General features: G+C 37.5%; 1 protein-coding gene across 1 annotated transcript in view; it reads right to left on the bottom strand.

Annotated features, from left to right (window-relative positions):
- LOC116301060 (uncharacterized) overlaps nt 1-22187 on the bottom strand; it is a 45003-nt gene that overhangs the window by 21624 nt on the left and 1192 nt on the right. The window contains exons 2-30 of the mRNA XM_089037772.1: nt 21501-21626; nt 20641-20906; nt 19674-19761; nt 18165-18545; nt 17324-17734; nt 16981-17081; nt 16038-16338; nt 15379-15569; nt 14877-15049; nt 14304-14479; nt 14066-14143; nt 13484-13659; nt 12925-12997; nt 12233-12325; nt 11569-11822; nt 11014-11119; nt 10283-10504; nt 9293-9421; nt 9125-9208; nt 8277-8414; nt 7326-7579; nt 6563-6662; nt 5815-5922; nt 4890-5131; nt 3267-3366; nt 2538-2884; nt 1965-2112; nt 1328-1671; nt 305-446 (exon numbers count right to left, since the gene is read on the bottom strand). Of these exons, the coding sequence (XP_088893898.1) occupies nt 305-446; nt 1328-1671; nt 1965-2112; nt 2538-2884; nt 3267-3366; nt 4890-5131; nt 5815-5922; nt 6563-6662; nt 7326-7579; nt 8277-8414; nt 9125-9208; nt 9293-9421; nt 10283-10504; nt 11014-11119; nt 11569-11822; nt 12233-12325; nt 12925-12997; nt 13484-13659; nt 14066-14143; nt 14304-14479; nt 14877-15049; nt 15379-15569; nt 16038-16338; nt 16981-17081; nt 17324-17734; nt 18165-18545; nt 19674-19761; nt 20641-20906; nt 21501-21626 (5352 nt within the window). The remainder of the gene's footprint in view (nt 1-304; nt 447-1327; nt 1672-1964; nt 2113-2537; nt 2885-3266; nt 3367-4889; nt 5132-5814; nt 5923-6562; nt 6663-7325; nt 7580-8276; nt 8415-9124; nt 9209-9292; nt 9422-10282; nt 10505-11013; nt 11120-11568; nt 11823-12232; nt 12326-12924; nt 12998-13483; nt 13660-14065; nt 14144-14303; nt 14480-14876; nt 15050-15378; nt 15570-16037; nt 16339-16980; nt 17082-17323; nt 17735-18164; nt 18546-19673; nt 19762-20640; nt 20907-21500; nt 21627-22187) is intronic.

Raw genomic sequence — 22187 nt, 5'->3', positions numbered from 1 at the left:
TGGCAGAACAATAAAATCCCTCTGCTCTTGGGCATTTAATTCGTTCTCATGTAAAACGATTGTATTGTTCCTGCCATCTAACATGGCTGCTGTCTCATGATGGTGCAAAACCTCTATAGGACACTTGCATTATGGCGACATTTACGACCACTTTCTTTTGTTCAGTTAATTAGCATCAATTGTCTTACTATTCTCATTAGGAAATACAAATCCGAATAAGAAAGTAAATTTGCAAAGCATTTTTGGTAGTAAGATGACGCTATCATGCATTCGGCCTATATTACAATGCCACGTGAAATCTTACCTGCCACACAGCCATACATGTCGAGTCTAATAGCAGGACGAATATGCCAGGTGATGGGATGTATTCTCACGTATCTTCCAATGAGACTTGGATTAATTTCATTATAAACTACAGCCGCCCTATCTTTATTACCTTGATAGACCTAAATTAAACATCGTTTCAACATTTTAAATTATAGAAAGTGTCACATTGTGCAACAGTCCTAATTCGTTACGTTACAATGTTTTCCCATTTCAGACCACGTTTTCTTTCCAAGAGAAAAACATTATTTGATTGTTTTTGTATCCATATATTTATGCATTTTCTTATGTGAAACCGAGTGTAACCGTTAAACAAAGAAATGACACTCTTGAGAATGACACGTGGTCTGAAATGGTAAAAACATTGTAACGCAATGAATTAGGTCTATTGGTCTCGCAATTTTTTTGACGATAAAGAATAAAACAGTGTGATGCAGTAGCATAGGTAAGGTATGCTAACTATATAGGCAATGATCATTTGTGTTGCGTAAAAGTCCTTCAAACCAACTGAAACCTTTACCAAAGTGATGAAACGCTAAAAACAACATTTCAGATAAGTTTCAAAGTTCTCATTCACAATATTCCTGTACATTATAATAAGCGGATGAACCAGGGCCGTAGCCACCAGTATGGCGGTCCGGTTTTAACTGCACCACTTTTTTTACCTTCAGAACTTTTCCCCCCTAACCTGCAGTAAAATGGGGGACATAAAAAAACCTGTTGAATTATTCGTGAAGAGTAGGGGATTGTCTCCCGGTTCAGCAGCGTATCCCAATCTGGAGGCATAATACTAACATACTAACAAATCACTCATGATTATAAGCTGCACGGCTGCTACAAGCGCCTTAATATTCAGCCCGTAAATTCCTCCACTGCTCTTGTAAAGCGCCATGGAACTCCTGGAAATGGCGCGATATAAATTCATCAATTTACCCTTTACCCTTTACGTACACTGCTTTGTAACGGCTACCCAGACACACATAGTTTGGAAATTCTTCATTACCTTCATATTCCCATTGATTCTGTACCAGTCAAAGGTTATCCCAGTCTGACTATAAGAAACACTGTAACTTGTGACAAAATGATCATTTTCTCCAAAATTGCCATGCCTTCCTTGTGTTGCAATCTTAGTCACCATGACTACGGTCCCAAAATCTATTTGGAGCCATGGATTGTTATCTTCACGTTCGGGAATCCATGCCCCTAATCTACCTCCTTCCTCGACCGTATACAGACGAGCACGATGTGGAGAGTCTAGAGACGAGGAAGCAGTGAGTGACGCGTCTGGGATCCGCCCCCTTTGGATCCCAAGAGAAAAGTCGCATTTTGATGCATTGTCTTTTTCTTCTAAAAAGGAAAGAAACAAAAAACTACTGAAAAAGAGCATTATTGCAATAAAATATATGCATAAATTATTAACAAGACAATACAGGGTTTATGGATTTTTGGTTATTTATTTAGCTAATCTAATCATGTGCACTATAGACACGTGCAAAATACGTGCATGGATATGTAAAGGGGGTATCAATCATTGCTAACCCCTACTAGGATTCTTGGTTGGTCCTTTGTCTTCGCTTTGTGTTCTTCCATGATGGAAAACACATTAAAGATATTACGCATAGTATTAGTACTTTACTCACCTACAGGACATCCAAAGTAGTCCACCCTTAAACATTTTAGGCCATGATACGCCCATGGATATATTCTTATATAACGGGCCACAATAACAGGGTCCAAGTGGTTATAGACTGGAGTGTGTCTGTCAGAGTTACCATTGAATCGATGAGGCTTAAAATACAATTATGAGATCCAATAAGTGTTTGTATTATGAGATCATCGATTACATTTATATTACTGGGTAATAAGGAAAATGCATAGTATGTATAGGGTATGGGCTGCTTCATGCAGAGCTCTATCTTACATATTAAAAGTGATTCGTTAACTGGACTTGATTCTTGACAGACATTTTTATCGACACCTTGAAACAAACCCTGGCTGATCAAAGTATAAAAGACACGGGTAGCTCACAGATTGAATTGGGATTTATTTGGCTGAAATTGGGCGGGGGGGGGGGGGGGGGGGGGGAGGAAAACTCGGATAAAAACCCTCAAATCAAGTGAGAGACCCAACAAGCTGTACTGCCTTCATGCCGCGCCGAGTGCACGAATGATACCTGAGACGGTGAGAGTCGAGTGCACTAAAAACAAACTTACTTTCCCGTTCTTGTAATACCACTGCAAGCTTCCTCCTTGTTTCGCATAACGCAGATAATAGGTCTCAACCCAAAAGTCTAGTTCCTGTTTTCCTTGAGTTGCAACCATTGTGACATACATATCTTGTCCCAAGTCAACCATAAGCCATTGATAGCCGCTTGAAGAACCCCTACACCACCCTCCAGTGTAGATAGTCGAGCTGTAATGGTCTGCAAGGAAAAGTCGTCCCCGTCGAGGTGCTGTTCTGTATCTATAAAATGACGAAGCTGTGATTTTTGAATCCGGGATTTTGAAATTCTGCATTCCAAGGGATTGAATGCATTTTGGCACAGGAGGCGGAATGAAACCTGTTTGTAAAAAAAAAAAAAAAAAAAACAGTTTAGCTAGTCTTCCTCGTCTTTTTAAGACAATATGGGATGTCGATGGCGAGGGTACAACTATTGGAAAACATATAGACCTACAGCTTTCAGGGTTTTCATATAACTTTTCAAAAACAAAACACATCTGAAAAGCAATTGAATTTTCTGGCAGTTGTAACAATATACGAAACACCAAGACTTCAAATGATTTGAAAACCTAAGGCCCGCCACTCAATGCTTTTTCAAATTTTCATACGTTTGTCCCCTCGGCATCCCATATTTCAAGATGGCCGCCGTATCAGTAAAAAGATTTCAAAAGATTTTTCAAATACTATTATATTATAATCATTACACTACTTAGTATATTTACTTTTGTAAGTAGAATGAGGAATATGATGACATGACACTTCTGATAAGGATAGGTCGTCTACTGCAACTACTGGACCTGTCGATGAGCCTTGAATTGTAACCTGTTACAGGCGAACTCTTATTACACCTTTTGCTGTTCATTAACAGAAAATGTACATTCATGTGTGCCAATAGTTGTATCAATAACGTGTAATGTACTTTCATCAACACCACAAGTAACATCATTAGCGCGGATCAACTTTCAATAACGATAATTGAATATGCGTGTACATTCATAGGCATCAATGGACAATCAATAGCGCGTTTGTACATTCATATGCGCGGAATGTATTTTCTTGTGCGCGAAATTCAACTTCAATAACACCAAATGACAGACAATTGCATTTATGGACAATCATTTACCCAAAAGTGAAAATTCATTAGTGCTATTAGCATAATCATTGACAATCTATAACGCGCTTGGACAATCATGAGGGTCAACGTTATATTCTATAGCGTGGCTCGACAAACATTTGCATGATTCGAATAAACAATAAGAGAAATAAAACCATCATTAGCGATTTTTTTAATCACTTTAAAACATATAAAAAACTCAGGATGGAGGCTGCATAGGAGAATAGCAATTAGCTCACTTAAAGCAGCAATTAAAGCCGACATCAGCCGTCCAGAGATCCAACAACATACGAACTATCGGGCTAAGGCAAGACGACAAGGGATTGCTCTAGGTCACTACAGAAAGCAGTTGCTAATGGAAGGGTTCCAGAGAAATGTGGCAACCATCACTATCGCTAAATGTGATCAGTGGTTCAGATATATGCAGACGTATTTACCACGATGTATAAATGGCGAAGAAATTGAAGGCTAAAATAGTTTTTTAAAAAATCGCTAATGATTGTTTTATTTCTCTTATTGTTCATTCGAATCATGCAAATGTTTGTCGAACCACGCTATAGAATATAACGTTGACCCTCATGATTGTCCAAGCGCGTTATAGATTGTCAATGATTATGCTAATAGCACTAATGAATTTTCACTTTTGGGTAAATGATTGTCCATAAATGCAATTGTCTGTCATTTGGTGTTATTGAAGTTGAATTTCGCGCACAAGAAAATACATTCCGCGCATATGAATGTACAAACGCGCTATTGATTGTCCATTGATGCCTATGAATGTACACGCATATTCAATTATCGTTATTGAAAGTTGATCCGCGCTAATGATGTTACTTGTGGTGTTGATGAAAGTAGCATTACACGTTATTGATACAACTATTGGCACACATGAATGTACATTTTCTGTTAATGAACAGCAAAAGGTGTAATTCAATGCTAGACCATATCTATATTAGCCATTCTAAGGTTAAGGAAAAAAACTGAGAAAACTGAGGAAAAAACTAAGAGTTATTTATTTATTTTCTATTTGCTTTCAAAAAAATCAATAACTGCCATGAAATTGGATGAATGTCAAGTAACATCTGCAAAACGAAGGCCTACAGATAATGAAGTTATCATGTATGTTAAGTTCATACGTATCAGGGATTGGCTGAATTTTCTCTTGCAATAATCATATGCGAGGAATAATGAGTCAATTAATCATAAACTTGAGTATGAACAGCTGTATCACCTTATAACTAGAATTGACTTTATTCAATGGAACTTGGACATAAGTCCATCCATCAGAACTTTTGGAAGTTGACCATAAACTCCAGTATCCATGTCCAACAATGCCAACACCCAGATTTGCTGAGTAGCCAAGACCAATGAAATACCAGAATCGCAGACATGACCAAGTGTTATTCCCCAAATCAGCGGAAGTTATACTATGGAGTTGTCCTGAAGTTTTGTCTTTGAGCTCTAAATATCTACCTAAAAAAGACAGATAGACGTTTGTATAAGTACGTAAGGATAGTGTGGTTGATAACATGCTGATAATTAAGAGTTTATTATTTATTTACTTTATCTATTAACTTTACAACTAGATAATTAAATCTAATTGAGGGCATGGCCAACAGGACAAGAGTCCCATGTAAAGACCAGCGGCCTAAGCATCTTGTTTACGGTAAACAAGGCAATCATGTAAATTAGTAATCATTATAATTAGTAATTATATGGTATTTGACTGAATGATTTTTTTCCCGTGTTCAAATAAAGTTTTTGATTAATTGATTGATTGATTGAAGTGCCAATGGACCAATTTCACTTGGGCGTTATCTTTTACCCATTCAGACCACGTGTCACTCTCTTGAGAATAAGATTATTTGTTTGAGTTGTATCCATATTCATGTATCTGCACATATGCAACCCTTAAACAAAGAAATAATGCTCTAGGGAATGACACGTGGTCTGAAATGGGAAAACAGAGGATTAGATTTAGTGACGAGCAAAAAAATACTTCAGAATTAGTGAAAAGGAAATCGCAAAAAATCTCGAAATAGTCTAAAAAAAGAAGACTTGTCTTTGATGAGAAGGTTTTCGGAAGGTAAAGTGAAATACACGGGAACGATGGAAACGTGGTCATTTCTGTCGTTTGTGGGAAGAACAGTTTATACCTCGATCGCCGTTCTGCCTGATGTGGCCATCGTTGACATTTTGTATTAACCAATACCCATCATTATGCCAATGGCATGTGTCTTCCTCAAAAGCACAGTCTGGGCTCACTTGACACCATACAAAAAATAAGAAATATTATTATTCGTTTTCCATAGCTGCAAATAAGCATTGGTCATCGGACAAATGTCCCAAACTCTGCGATTAGCAGATGATTCGTGTGGACACAGGGACATTTGACCTAACCCATTTTACAATGTATATTAATAAAAGATCAGTAATGCAGTTAATGTTTGAAGCTTAGGAAATATTTGATATGTACCCTTGTATAAGGCTGCAAAAACGATTCTCGTAAGCAGGTTATTTTTTCAGACCATAGGCAATGTTTACTTGTTTAGAAAAATATTCTAGGGTAAAAGTCCAGCAAACACAAATAACTTTAACAAATCATGCATTCTTTCAGGGTTTTTCTCCGGGTTCTCAGGTTTTCCTCCCTCCACAAAACTTAATATTCGGAATTCCAAGTCCTTCGGTGAGTTAACCGTGCCCTAACTTTGATCAGCCCAGAGGCTGTTTCAAGCCTTCGTTAAAATTTGAAGGTTGGAAGTTTTTTCCAAGCTGCAAGATTGGGATTTTCACCGGACAAACTTGCATATGACCTGAAAAAAATGACCTGCTTGCCAAAATCGTTTTTGCAGCCTTATACAAGGATGCGTATCAAATATTCCCTAAGTTTCAAGCACTTGTTACCTGGATCAACAACTTTAGTACAATATCCTTCTAGAAGTGTGACGTCATCTAGAGCAATATCACCTTTGCTCCCAGAACCTCTCACTCCTTCGATTATAAACTAAGCAACAACGATAAATATTAGTACAAAATAAGATATTAAATGAATAAGCATCCATATTAAGTGGGAATAAAAGATCAACAAACTGAAGAAGAAAAAAACAACAAATGAGAATGGCAAAAAAAAAAGGGTGATAGTAATATAAAAATCTTGCTAAGCGACTGTGATTGATCGAGATCTATACTGTATTAGTGAACGTAGCAGGATGATGACACCGTGCGCATGCGCAGCCAGGTTCGCAAAGAAGTTGAAGGAAAAACATTGATAAATATTTTTTAAATTTTATTTTGAATATATTTTTCCCTCAGACAAGAAGTGTGACAATCACTCCCGCAATGAGAGTACATGAGTGGAGAACTGTGTGCTTAGAGCATTAAATGTAGAGATAGTGAGTGTGGAGTGTGTCGTATACCGATCATAAACCTCTGACTAGAGAGACTCGATCGGCAACAACTCCTCTCTGTATTACTTTATTAATTAAACAATTTTTACGTGAAAGGCTTACGTCTCTGTTCTAGATATCTCTAGATACCTCTTTTATTCCAACGAAGGACTATCGTCCGAAACGTCAGGAAGTTTTTTCATCTTTACACGGTGTAAAATTGACCCTTTTATCATTACTGCAATAGATATCTTTTAATTAAATCTAGATGTTTCACGTACCTGGAATTCTCCGGTAATGTTTATTCCTACTTGGCCAAATAACCATCTTTCACCTTGGTTTCCCGTCCGTGACCATATTACACTTTCCTTGCTGTTAGATGTCTTTGTAATGATATTTAATGCGCCAATATGAATACCGTACATGTGATACCAAAACTGCAAACAAACAGATGAGCCAGGACTCATCCAGTCACTAGAGAGACGTGCCTTGTCTCCTACGCGCCTTTGAGATGCCTCGATGAATATGTAAGAGCCTAAAGGAATATATTGAATAAATGGGAACGTTAGTAATTGGGGACATCTCGAGCGTAAGGGGTTTAACAGACATTTTAGAACTGAAGTTCGAGTTTTCGAGGTAAATTGTACCAAGGCAAAAAGTTTAATTAGTTCGAGTTAGTGAGGGGACTGGATAGCCATTTTTCGATATCCTGTTTCAGTGATCAAGCACAAAGCAATCCGAGTTGAGGCTCCGGAGAAACAAAAGAATAGTTACGATTACGCAATTGTAGATCTAGTTGGACTTTCCTAATACTTCTCCCCTGAAGCGTGGGTGATACATCGGACTATCAGTTGGGGTGCATGGTACTTGCGGCAGCCGCCATATTGGTTGACGATAGCAAAGCTATAAGCTTCTATTGTCATGTCGAGCGTCGATGTCGACGACATGTCGCTGTTTTATTGTTATTCATATCTCAAGGGATTTTGAGTCATGCATGCGGTTGCACCCCGCCTAAGAATAGACCTCTTTATCTTCGTATGCAAATTGTCCATTTCAGACCACGTGACATTACCCTGAGAATTGTTCTTTTGTGATGAACATTTTGAAATATTTACATACGAAAGAATCAACTCCAAAGAGTGGCATCACATGGTCTGAAATGGGACAACAAGAGCAAGGAAGGTAAAGAGGTCTAACGTCACCCATTAATAGGTTTTGTAATATTTTTCTACCCTGCTGGTCCCAAGTCGAATGATCAAACATTGGTCCAGTGTGATCTGACGGCGTACTACTCGTACCAATCGTCCATCGAAGATCAGTAGCATTGTCATGCTTCAGTCCACAAAAACCATTATCAAATGTGCACAAACCTGTTAATAAAATGCATAAACTGATCAATTTGTGTTGTATAACTTTTATCACACTTACAATCGAGATCTTAGTCGTCCATCCTATAAGTGAATACTACTATAACTGGCTTGTGGTAGCATAATAATACGACAAATACTAAATTTGCAACCAATACTTGCAATGAAATGAATCGCAATAAACTAGAAGTTAAATTTTCTTGATTTTAGTAAATATGCAATTCTTTTTCTTCTTCTTCTTCTTTTTCTTCTTCTTCTTCCTTTTATTTGTTGGTTTTGTTTTGAGTTTCAATCACCAAGGGCGGATCCAGGGGGGGGGGGGGGGGGGGGGGGGGAAGGGGGCAAAGGGGGGCTGAAGCCCTCCCCTTCAGCAGAAAAAAACGATACTTTTTTATATTGTTTTCCGTTGTGTTGACGGAAGAAACTCAATTAGCCCCCCCTAAACTCAATTAGCCCCCCCTAAACTCAATTAGCCCCCCCTAAACTCAATTAGCCCCCCCTAAACTCAATTAGCCCCCCCTAAACTCAATTAGCCCCCCTAAACTCAATTAGCCCCCCCTCTAAACTCAATTAGCCCCCCCCAAAACTCATAAGCCCCCCCTCCAAAATTTTTTTGGCTGGATCCGCCCTTGACCACATACATTAGATATACCTTTCTGAATGAACAAAGATTGAAATAGTAATTAAGAGAATGGAATGCGTGTTCATCTTACCTCTAAACGAATATTTGCATTTCTTTTCCGCTTTAGATATTTTCTCTTCGCAATTGAGTTTATCAAGAGGACAAGAAGAAGTTCCTAATAGGAAAGTAAGAATTTTTCGTTGCAAGTCGACACTTTTGGGCTGAATAAATAATTATGGCAAAGTCAAATAGTGTTTACCGCATATTGATGGAATGTTGGATTTATCCAAGCAGTGCTCGTCATTGACTGCAGATCTTGAGCAAGTTGAGTTGATTGATAGGCATCTTCCTTCAGGACAAGCAAATCGACTTACACCACACCTTATACCTACAGCACAATAAAAATTTGCTTTAGTTATATCTAGAGCGATTTTTGTATTAGTCATGGAGAACGATACGGCATATTCGTAATCGGTCCCCCAGGGGGGGGGGGGGGGGGACACTCCCATATATGGACCATACGGGGATGATCCGCTGAACAGGGTATGGTTTTTTGAGCTTCTTGTCATAAACAGGGTATGCAATTTCACTTAAGTTTTTCCTGAGTTTCCTGTCATATTCAGGGTTTCTACTTTCGTATTGACCGAAACTGGTTGTTATGGTCGTCAAAAAAAACAACAAAAAAACAATACACGAGATGAAATGATAATTGAAACAGGAACTCAGTGCAATTAATTATATCTTTTGCCATAAACAGGTTCTACAAATTTGATTTTTTGTTGTTGTCATAAACAGGGTACCCCTTTCAGAATCCCATCGGAACACCCCTACCCAAATCCTGGCAGAGTAACACCCCCCCCCCCCCACCCCACCCCGGGGTCGTAGTGTTACGGTACCGTATTTTACCGTAACCCTAGCTATGTATTTGTAATTTGATGACTTACTGGAAGACAATGTCAAGACTTTTCAATGTTACGGCATGTCTTACCGTATACGTGCTGTTAATCAGTACCGTATGTCTCTCCGCTCATACGATGTTAAGCCATTTGAATGTTACGGCATATCGTACCGTGTACATGCTTAAGTCAGTAACGTCTCAGCCAATAGACCCCTTGCATGTGGTGAGAACTGTAAACATTTTGTTATGTCCTCCAAATTGAGCTGAATTCCGACGTGCTGCAAGAGGTCTATATCTGCTGTGACAGTCAAGATAATTACTTTAAATGTTTTCTAGTATTGACTTCCTTACCACATCTCTTTTCATCTAACCCATTTTCACAATCTTTTGTCCCATCGCAAAGATTCCTTGATTTCACACATTTTCCTGATGGACACGTTAGTTCATTTACCAAACATTTACATCCAATTTCATCCGAGTTGTCCAAGCAGTTAAAGTCATTATCACACCTTTGATTGTTACTTATGCAGTGACCATTAGCACATTGGAACTCGTCCTTATTGCACGTAAAACCTAGGGGAAAATAAAGGTGAATAAGGTTAAATAAAACAAAACAAATAACTAATAATTAGCAATTATTCCACGAAGGCGAAGTGAATATCGGGGAATATTTATCGAGATGCGAGTCTTCGAGCGGCGAGGTAAATCTTCTCCATATTCACTGAGCCTGAGGCGAATAATTGTTTTAGCATATACCAACTTGTGTACAGAGTAACTTATTTTTATATACAATAATTCAATAAAAACAAACAAACAGAAACTTTTAGTTTGCGTGAGTAATTCACGCAAAACTTTTAGCAAAACTTTTAGGCCATACTTCGTTGCCTTTTTAGTATTGATAGGAATGGCATTTATATTCATTTTTTTCAATTTCCTCATCGGAAATTGTAGTGAAACCATAACCAGCTTTGTTGTTAAACCACTGAACAGAGCACTAAATAGTAGAACACGTGGGAAGATATATTCTATATGCTGGAGTAGCTTTAGAGAAATACGTATCTAGAAAACTAGAAATATATTACCTGGAAAAGCGTATGATGGTCGCACTTTACAAGCTTCGGTCGTTATGGTAACCGTATCTATAGCAACGCTTATCGCGTTAACTGAAGACTCTCCTCGGATCACGATCTGGGAAGTAAAGAGCAAAACTGCTAAAATTGACATGGTTTTTTAATAGAAAAAAGGTCCAACGATGAATTCGATTCAACGATGTGGATGGCAAGGGTGGCGTATGTAGTGGTTTACCGCCTGCCTCTCACCTCTGTGGTCCGGGTTTGAGCCCCGGCTCAGACTGGATCATGTGTGAGTTGAGTTTGTTTGATGTGTTGTTCTCTCCCTTGCCACGAGGGTTTTCTCCGGGTTCTCCGGTTTCCTCCCTCCGTAAAAATCAACATGTAAGTTGAATGTCGTATGTTGTAAATATATAATGTAGTGGTAGTGCAGGTGGAAAGAACCTCACGCGAGAGCCCCGTATGGGGTGTGGCGGTTAAATATATCAATAAATGAAATTGATGAAACATTCAACCTTAATTAACAATACAAAAAGATTAATTCAAGATTAATACTAGAATACCAACCAATGAATTTTCTTTTGCTTGCCATGACACTCGTGCGCGCTTCCATTTGTTTCCATGGAAACCACTCAGAGACCACAACAGCTGGGACTTAATCCCAGTGATATTTAAGAATATTTTTAAGGTAGCTGGTTTTGGCTTAGGCATTAGGTAACTGAAGTCAATACAGAGGCCAACTTGGCTGTAAAATTGTTTCCATGGTAAGACAGGACTTTCCAGATTCGATGAGTATGGCCCATCAATGAAGGCATAGAGTTCTGCAAATAATGTAATATATGTAAATAATGTCAGCACAGAAGAAAAATATACCGGAAAGACGTGCAGACAATTCAAAGTATTGGAAAATTCCATATCGTTGTGACATTTCGCTGATTGGATTCACATCACAGTACATATCGGGCTTGGTATGCAACATGTAGGATGCAGTATGCAACGTGCAACGTGCAACATGCAACATGCAACGAAAGCTTTTTTTTTTTTTTACACCGTATTTAGAGACTGAAATCCCTTGATAAGTTTTTGGCTTGTTGATTCAGCTTACGTCATAACAATTTATTTGAAATTAACTTATTGGCAGCGACGCATTTCCCCTTAAAACTTCGAAGGTACGCCACAAACAAAACCCAGTCGAGCCACCTTAATGCTCTTTTTTTGTTAGATTACTTACCGTCTGATGAGTTATCAGTTTTCCAACTCGGTTGTGAATCTGTGGACCATTTGCCGAAACCCTTCGTAAAAGTCTCATTTTGCAAAACAGCAACTATGGATATAAATATTAGCTAATATTTACATCATGCACTAATCAGGGTTTCCAGAGATTCCTTCGCATGTGCATATGTACGTGCAGTCAAATTGCATTGTATTTAGTAAAAGAAAATAGCACGTTGGACAACTTGTGGAGAAAACACATTGATAGAGTTAAAGCATAACAAAAGACTGAATCTTTTCTACCGCCAATTCTCTAGGTTTTTTGAAGATCGCGAGTGACCGCAGCCTGCACTTAACTTCTTTTATTAAACGCTACAAGAAGGAATGCATTTTCTTTTGTTATTAAATTTCTGGAATGGACTACTTCGAAAATGCGGCGACCATCTTACCAGCGAGGCAAAACAAAACAAAGACGACAGAAAATATATAGAGTTTCGTGTATTTGTCATTTTTATGGGTAAAGGTGATAAATGTAACGTGTTTATTCATCTTTTGTTGTATTCTCTTATGGAGAGCTGTTAACAGCGCTGTAACAAAACTTTATTTGCCCATGGAAGAGCCATAATGCCTTGCAATCAAAAATGGCCGCAGTAGTCCATTAAGCCAGTTTTTGAGTGTTTTTCAAATTGTACTTGGAGATAAATAACTCACCTTTCACGTTGATTTGGCCTACTGTTCTCTGACCTTTTTCTTTCTTGGGGGTTCCAGTAAAAGTGTATAGAATCTATAATGGTGTACAAAATGATCAGATCAAGCAAATTAGGCAAAGCAATAGACCTTTTTAAGCTTGGGCGTTGTGTTTTCCCATTTCAGACCGGCCACGTGTCATTCCCTAGATTATCATTTCTTTGTTTAACGGTTGTGCATGAGAAGACACATTCTAAGACACATACAACTCAAACAAAAATACTATTTTGGTGGCTTATCCAGGGGTGGTTCCGTGGGTTACATAGAACCCCTCTTTTGTTTGATCTTGTGAAGCCATCATGCTCTTTACGCTCAGAAGAATGAAATAGGAACCCCCCTTTAGTGAAGCCAATCTTACCAGCTTTTTTTTTTTTTTTTGCGTGGCGGCTATTTTGTAACCCCCCTTTTTGAAACCCTGGATCCGCTACTGTATCCTCAAGAAAATGAACTGCGTGGTATGAATGGGAAAACATTACTCCCACGCGGAAGAGGCTACTCAACGAATCTAAACAGTTAAACTCACCTTCATTTCGTGTATTCCTGGCTGTACGACTGCATCTAGCTGTACACTAAACAGGTGTTCTTCACAAGTTGCTTTCAAGGATCGACTTACGTCAAAAACTTTACCAAAAACATGAAAGTCTACCGTGAGAGAACAGTTAGGACAATGTATCCCATGGCAACAGAAGGTATAGCGTGCTGTAAAGGAAAACAACATTTAGACTTAGGGGTGTGTATTATGAGATAGTAAATAGTCTTGCATGCATACATTTTTATCAGTCGATAGTGAAGTGCACAAAATAGGAATGTTTTTATCTTTTTCCGGTCCAGTATCCTAAATATCGTGGGTAAGAGGAAAAGGACTGTTAAATAACAAAACAAATTGCAAAACAAGTGGAAAAGTAAATGGGGGAAAACAAAAATGAGTTATTTATCGGCCTAAAGTCGGTCCGGGTAGAGAAGAATTGTGCCTTCGGTCTTCAAAACGGACCTTGCCCTAACGGCTTTGGTCCGTATATTCAACACCTGGGGTACAGCTTTTCTCTGTCCGTACCTCCTGGTCAGTAAATCACGTATATACCACATACAGATGCTTTAAAACTACCTTTTATCGAAACAGTTTCTCCTAAGTCTGCTTCCAGTACTGTTGGACCTAGCATCGTAAAAGTCAGTATCCTTTGGCCTAAAAGAGAGAAGAGAAAGAGATAGAGAGAGCGAAAGAATAAGAAGAATATAATATTGTTTTCACTTTAACCAGAAAAAACCTTTTAACACAAAAATATTATTGCCATTTCAGATTTAAATTTTTAAAATAAACTCACTATAAGCCCTTTTATACCCACCAGGCTGCATCCAAAACAAATACTTGTTTTTGATTGGGTGCTCAATATTCCCATTTGGTGTTGTCATGCCAACAGCTAAACACTGAAAACTCGAACCTTCTTTCACATAAAGCTTCATTTCGTAGATTCTACACTTGGTGAGGTAGATTTTACTGGTGGTTGAGGCAGTTACACAGCTGTAATTCAATTGACATGATAAATGAAGAGGTGACGATGTGCTAACGAAATCATATGCTTTTCCAAGTTAGTGGAGATTAGATATGATATTTGGTATTGACGGCAAATATGAAACAATAGGCCTTTCGCAATAGATTGATACGTGATTGTTACTGGATGGCAAAATCGATTTGGACTTCCTTTATTTAAAGATGTTTTGCTGAATTACTAGTGTCATATCCAAAAACTTTTCAAAAATACTATTTTCCCCTTCTATTTTCCCCTATTCTCGTCTTTTGTTTCATTTCTTTTCATTTTCTGTCATCTTTTCTTCTTTTATTTTTTCTCCTTTCTATCTTCCTTTCCATCTTTCTTAAGGTAGTTTTCCTCTCTACTGTCATGTTTAATATTACATACCCAAGACTGTCATTGTAACTAGCCCATTTCTGTATCCGCACCAACAGTTGCCCTACATCACTGTTAATACTTCCTTTGTCAAACAGAAGGCCATTTTCATGGAATTCGTTGATCCATAGTTCACACTCATCACCACAGCTTAAATGAAAGGTGTAATTGCCACTTAAAGGAACCTGAAATTGATCGATAAAGAAAAAAGCTCAATACAACCGACCAGCCAGTCCACTAAAAAAAAAACAGTCTGTTTGCACCGAAATGTTGCTGACAAAAAATTACTGACAACTGAGAAAAACCCTGAAATTTAACTAAAAACTAACAAATAAGAGAAGTCAACTGAAAACTACAGAAAAATAGAAATATACCTAATCCGCTGTTTTTATTCCCTATTCCCTAGAGTATTATTTCTTTGTTTAATGGTTGCACATGAGGATACACACGAATATGGATACAACTAGTTTGTTATGGTAGAGCTATAGTCATCGAATGGAATCCACGTTTATACCTGCAAAAAGGACGTCAGCATCTCTCCATAATTATCAGCCACCTCAAACTGAGAACCAAAATCTCGTGACAGGGTTGCACCATGTGGGACAGAGTTGAAAGCAATGTTTTCTCTGATGGAAGACATTCCTTGTGTGTTTATAAGCTTGTACCAAATCTGACGATGTACACCCTTTGCCTCATCAACAGAATCTAATGTAAAATAAATAAATAAATAAAACAAGTTATACTATCAATAACAAATATATATACCTCTTTACCTTCGGCGTCATGTTTTATGTAATATATACAGTATGAGTGGCCACGAGGCGTAGCCGAGTGATTGTATATCTGATACAACACGGACACGAATACTGTATATGACTTATCAAACGTCTAGGTAAGTTCCTTTGTGTTTCACTAAAATTTTCAAAATTAAAGTGAATTTGGCCAAGAAAATCCAACTTAAAGTTTATGCAAACGAACACACTTTTGTATCAGATTTACAACACTCTTCACGGTCGTGATTTCTGTTGTGTTTCCCTCATGAATTATTAATGAGTTTGATAACTAGGTTTATCTAAGTTAAGCCTTATAAGGTTTATAAGTCAGCTAATCAAAAAATTAATTTTAATTTACTGACTTCAGGGTCAAGGACACTCCTTATGACTCAGTACTTACCAAAAGCTGCCACAGTAACACGACACAGTACTAATGTGACGTTATCACCATGCAGACGAATAAATACGCGGCTTCCAAAGATTGGTGGACGACATTTAAATTGACGTGATAGAACATCACCACTAAATGGCTGGTTGTTTCCGCATTGTTTTGATATTGCTACAACAGCATTTAATGTCCGCTCAACCGTCACCTCCATCGAAGCGTATGGAATGTTACAGCAGCCTTTATAATTGGTTATCTTTACTCTATGGACGTACGCTGTTTTAGGCAGCGTAATGCTTAACCAAGGATTTGAAGACTGAAAATTAAAGGAAATTTTATAAGAGTAAAGACTTTTTTTTCTTTATTTTTAGTTTTCTTTTCTTTTCTATTTTCTTTTTTCTTTTTTTTTCTTTGTGTATGCGTCTCAGAGAACGTAGGAAGTACTATTCCTATTTTCTCGTGTTTTGGTCGCCATCTGGACACTGAAGAAACTCACAGGGTAGATAGAGGGTATATTTATTGATTGATTGACGGAAGCTTTTAAAATCAGTCTGAGAAATTTAGTCGACTTTGCCAAGACAGTAGGAATACTAAAAGTACTCCTCCTATGATAGAGGAAGGGGCTATGGCATAACAAATATTTTCTTGTAGAGGTATTTACTTTGATTTAGTAAAGAAAAGAGAAAATGAAAAACATGGAACGTAAACGAAACACCACTCTGAGTCGAATACGGAAATAGGTTTTTGATAGGCCTTTTTGACCACGCCCTCTCAAAGCAAAAATTCTAGGGAATGACATGGAAACTGAAACAGGAAAAAAATTATGTTCAAGTCTATGCCTTGGTTTTACCCATTTGGTTGTTTTCAAGATTTTTTATGCCCCGAAAAACAACTTTTTTCTGGCCTTTTAAATATCAATAGTCCATAAAATTGTTTACTGCGAAGTGAACATTCATACCTTGCGTGAGTAATAACATGTGTCAGGATTACCATCTACTGCAAGAAATGCCATGCTGGTGGCAGAAGAGGAATTTACCGGAAGTTTTGATGCTATGTTATCTATTGATGAGAAACAGAAAAGATAAAACTAGAAAGTGGCTGACTGGCTGACTGGCTGACTGGCTGACTGGCTGACTGGCTGACTGGCTGACTGGCTGACTGGCTGACTGGCTGACTGGCTGACTGGCTGACTGGCTGACTGGCTGACTGGCTGACTGGCTGACTGGCTGACTGGCTGACTGGCTGACTGGCTGACTGGCTGACTGGCTGACATGTGCATAGTAAATATAAATAAGCCTTACCTCCTTTGCTTTCACAAATAAAACCAGATAATGTCGAGCACATTTGAAGCAGAAGTTGATTAGAATCTTTCGTCAAAATACCACACTTGGTATCCCCACTGACCTGGGGTTGACCTTCCTTCCAAAGTCGGTTATCTACAGGCAGCCCATTTATCCACTTGACTTGCTGCATAGCAGTAGTCACGCTGTCACGCAAGCCCACGTAATAGGGATACACTCCCAGGGTTATTTTGTCCAACATTTTAGTGGTAAGATTTGCTAGCTTCTCTGAAGTATCGATGATTGCCAAATCTCCGCCAAGGCTGCGACATTTCTTACGTGCACTGTCCCACGTGCGAACTTCCTCAATGTTGAAATAAAAGCACCAATTTTGTACCCCTATCCAGCCTTCCGAACAATGAGGGTTTTCAACTGAAAATAAAAAGTTACAACATTGATTGGTCTCCTCTTTTGTAGCCTGCGTGACATCCGGAATTTTCTTCCCAAATACGAAGAAAATTCCGGATGTGACGCAGGCTACTCTTTTGGTGTTTTTTCATTTTCTTTTCTTTTTTTTTTTTTTTTTTTATGCGAGTACGTACATATTCCGGTAATTGTAATAAAGGAAAGGATCTGCACAACGGCTATATTTTGGTCCATTTATTTTTTTATTTATTATTTATATATTATGTCTTCTCATTTGCAACCGTTAAACAAAGAAATGATACTCTTGTGAATGACACGTGGTATGTAATGGGAAAACTTTGCACGAATAAGGTCTATCCTACATACATGGACAACGTATACAACGTAGGCTGCAAATATTGCTATACATGTAAAGTCAGCTCACAACGATGCTTACCTTCGACTGGTACTGCGTTGAATGAGTTAATGCCTTGCAAACTACAACAATGTTCGTATGAAGAATTAACAGTGCTGATTTGCTCTGACATCGATCCTCCTCGTTGTAGAACATAGAACACACTAGAAGTGTTTATCAAAGCCGAATCGTAGAAAAAGTCAAGCGGGAAGCGCCGAATTTCCAATCTTAAAGTGCTCGTAATTAGAGGATAACCATAGCTGCTTGAAGGATAAATAAAGTGCATTGGTTCCCCCAGGGCCCCTGTGGTTTTGCGAGCTGTAAAAGAGAACTGGTTTTTCCAGTCACCATATTGTGGCATAGTTCCAACTTTGTAGAGCACTTCGGTATCATATTTCTTTGAGACGTAGAAAATGTCGTCATCTATAATAATAATAATATTAATGATGATTATTGACGATGGTAAGGATGATAATGATAAAAATGATGATAAGAATGATGCTATGACAATGATGATGAAGATGATAGTGATATTAGTCTTGAAAATAATAAGTATGCAATAGCAATGATAATAAAACTGAATGATATGATGATGATGATGGTGTTCATTCTGTCTTAATTTGATAATTTAACCTATTTATTGTGTAACTCAAATTAATCATTGTTAAGTGTAAAATGAAATAATAAATTAAAAAACTGATGATAGAGATGATGATGATGATGATAGAGATGTCAGATTATAATGATAATTTAATTAATGATAACGATAATGATAAAAATGATATTAGTCTTGAAAATAATAATTATGATAATGATAATTTAATGATAAAGATGATTATAAAAATGATATTAGCCTTGGAAAAAATAATTATGTAATAGCAATGATGATAAAGATGATATGATAATGAAGATGATGATGGTACTAATCTTGAAAATAATAAGTATATCATAACAATGATGATGATAGAGATGATGATGACTAATAATAATTGCATTAATAACAATAATGATGTTATAATTGTGATGATGAGGATAACGTTTGTGATGATGATGATCATGACTGGGCCAACAGTAACTGACTTCAAAGATGACATTCCTGTCATGTATGTCATAGACGAAGTCAAATAAATAAAATATAGATATAATGATGTTGATGATAATAATCATGATAGTGGTGATGATAAAGATAATGGTGATGGTGATGATGATGATAATGATGATGGTCATGATGATTAATGATAATACTGATGATGATAGTGATGGTGATAATGATGATGATGATGATAATGATGCTGGTGGTGATGATAATGATGATAATGATTATGATAAATATTAGATACTGCAAGTAGGAAAACTACTCAGATCCCACTTATAGCCCTATAAATACCAATGTACTATATTTTTTAATCTAAGAATTTAAGCTTGCCTGGTGCTCCACTCCACTCAACAAAAACCAGTTCATGACAGGTGATTTTATCACTTATCACGTCACTCTGTATCATTCTTGTGTATCCTTGATTAAGTTCAATTATAATAAATAATATTACTCACTTTGTTCACAAGATCCATTGTGAAAGGAGATGTCGTCAATGGCTCCATGTCCTGACCAACTCCAGTTTTGTATAACTTCAAGCACCACCTAAAAGACAACCAGACAGACGAGACGTGCAAAAAATATAATTTTTTCGCACTCAAACCAATTTTTAAAATTTATCTATTTTCAACTTAAACTCGAGCACATTTGAAACGTCAAATTCATTTGCTAATTTTACGGTGATATTCTTTGGGGAAAAAAACAGATTTGTTTTTAGCTAGCAGATGGAGCTCATATAGAGCGAATAAAATCACTATTATAGAAAATAAGTTTCCTTTCTACAAGTTTTAGCTTTTACAAATTTTACTAGAGTAAATTATTTTCCACCGTATGCATTTTAAACACAACCTTGACCACTACGCATCAGAACGATTCAAAACACGAAACCATTCATTAAAAAAGAACCTTTCATCTTTCTTACCTGATAATAACTGGATATTTATAATTCTAACGTTTTTTTACTCTATGTTTTTGTGTTGAGAAAATAAAAGAAGCTAATTTGCATGAAAGTGCTTGAGAGTGCACCATACGTTTCAATCGCAGACGCGTCTGTTTCCCGCCAAAAAAAAAAGGGCGCGATAAATCTGCAAAGACGACTGCAAAGACGCAAAACTGGAAGAGCAGCATTTTGAGCGCTATACTAATTTCAGAAAACATTAAATTAAAACAACTAGATAAAATACAATAAAAGTGAGATTAAATAAGAATAAGACTTAAATTCAAGACTTTCTCTTCGGTTTGTTTTTTGGTGTTTATCCCGCGGCAGCAAACTTTCAAATTTAATACATAACTGTCGTTCCGAAGATTCACAAGTTATGTTCGTTCATTACTTCCCGGCTTCGTCCTTTCGCGATTTAAAAAGTGCTGTTCGTTGAAGAAAAAAAATTTGTTCAGTGAAGTATGAATAATGATTCAGTTAATAACCTGATAGCTTCCTGTTTCATTGATGAAGACTTGAGCTTCAATCCAGCGGTCTCCCCTATCGCCAGACTTTATCCATGCAAGGTACTGAGTACTATTTTCTACTTTAATGTATACTAGGAAACAGCTCATATATTGGCCATACATATTGTAGTAAAAGGTCATGCACTTTGGACCCCGCATTGAAGGGCTTAATAGCTTTGCTTTGTCGCCTGGTTTATGACTGTCTGAGGCGTCGTTTGCGTAATTATAGATGTAGAATCCTTTCCCTAGAAAATAAGCAGTGATACTGAAATAAGTCATGAGTCATTGGATCATTGTAATGACTTGATAGAGCGGGATTCGTGTGAGTAGGAAACGTACGGTACTCAGTGATGACTTGCGCACAAGCACGTACACGATACAGCATACCGTAACATTGAAATGGCTTCACATAAAAATGCTTATCTTATGATGGGGAAACGTACGGTACTGAATTAAGCTACGCACACGGTTCGACATGCCGTAACATTTCAAATGGTTTCCCGTTGCCTTCCAGTAGTAATCATCCATTCACAACTTTTACTTACGGCTACGGTAAGAGAGGGTGTTTAACAGTTAATTGACAATTGACCTAGGTAGTTAACTGAAAATAACCTAAAATTAGTAGCTAATATTATGGCCAGCGCATGTAAAATTATTAACAGTTAACTGACAATTGGCCTAAACATTAGTAGTTAGCTGACAATCGGGTACTCCTATCCACAACCCTGTAAGATACCCGCGAACGGCTTGGCAGTATGGTTACAAATTTGTCGAATCGTTTCCCAATCCAAAACTGCTCCATGATTGTAAATTTAAAGGTAGCTCCGAATCTTACTTACCACTCGTGTGATCCTTAGATGGGCCAGTAAAAAGGGTTGGTGTACTGCCTGAGCGTCTAAGCCAATCAAAGTTATCTGATTTGTCGTTCACCCAATTACAGTAATCTCTGTCAAAATTACAGTCACCTAAGATAAAAAACATGCGAAAAGTAAAACACTTTCATAGACACCTATTTCGAAAAACTTTATCGGTCCGAGATCTGAAATTAATCTGACACCTGAGACCGATTGGAACTGTGGGGGACTGAGTATTTTCTCGTTAAAAATTCTGTCAGACAATTCGCCATCGCAGACCATCGCTCAAAGTTCGTATATTTAGATATTACCTTTTGTGAGCTACTAATTAAAACAACCAAAACAATTTACAGTTTACAACCCACAATTGCTTTTGGTCTCAGATTTCAGATATCCGCCGGCCCAACGACGTCTTTTGAAATAGCTAGGTGTAACAAAGTAAAAACCTGAAATGGCCTTGGAGGACAAATGATTCTAATCAAGAGAATATGAACTAGATCATTTTCTCTTGTTCTAATCTTATAGCGCTGAGAAAAAATCCCATCTCTGTTTTTTTATCTGCAAAGTTAGATATTTTATACGCTAATTAAAAAACAAATTAAAAATTGGAGGTCATGCGCGCGCGCGCGCGTTAAGCATGTTAAGGCCTATGATTTTGTTCAAAAGGGCAAA

This window comes from Actinia tenebrosa, unplaced genomic scaffold, assembly GCF_029948245.1.
Source record: "Actinia tenebrosa isolate PJP-AT-01 unplaced genomic scaffold, QUT_ActTen_1.0 PGA_scaffold5__44_contigs__length_20552954, whole genome shotgun sequence".
In the NCBI taxonomy this organism is placed as follows: Eukaryota; Metazoa; Cnidaria; class Anthozoa; order Actiniaria; family Actiniidae; genus Actinia; species Actinia tenebrosa.
This window is presented reverse-complemented; position numbering and strand designations above follow the sequence as displayed.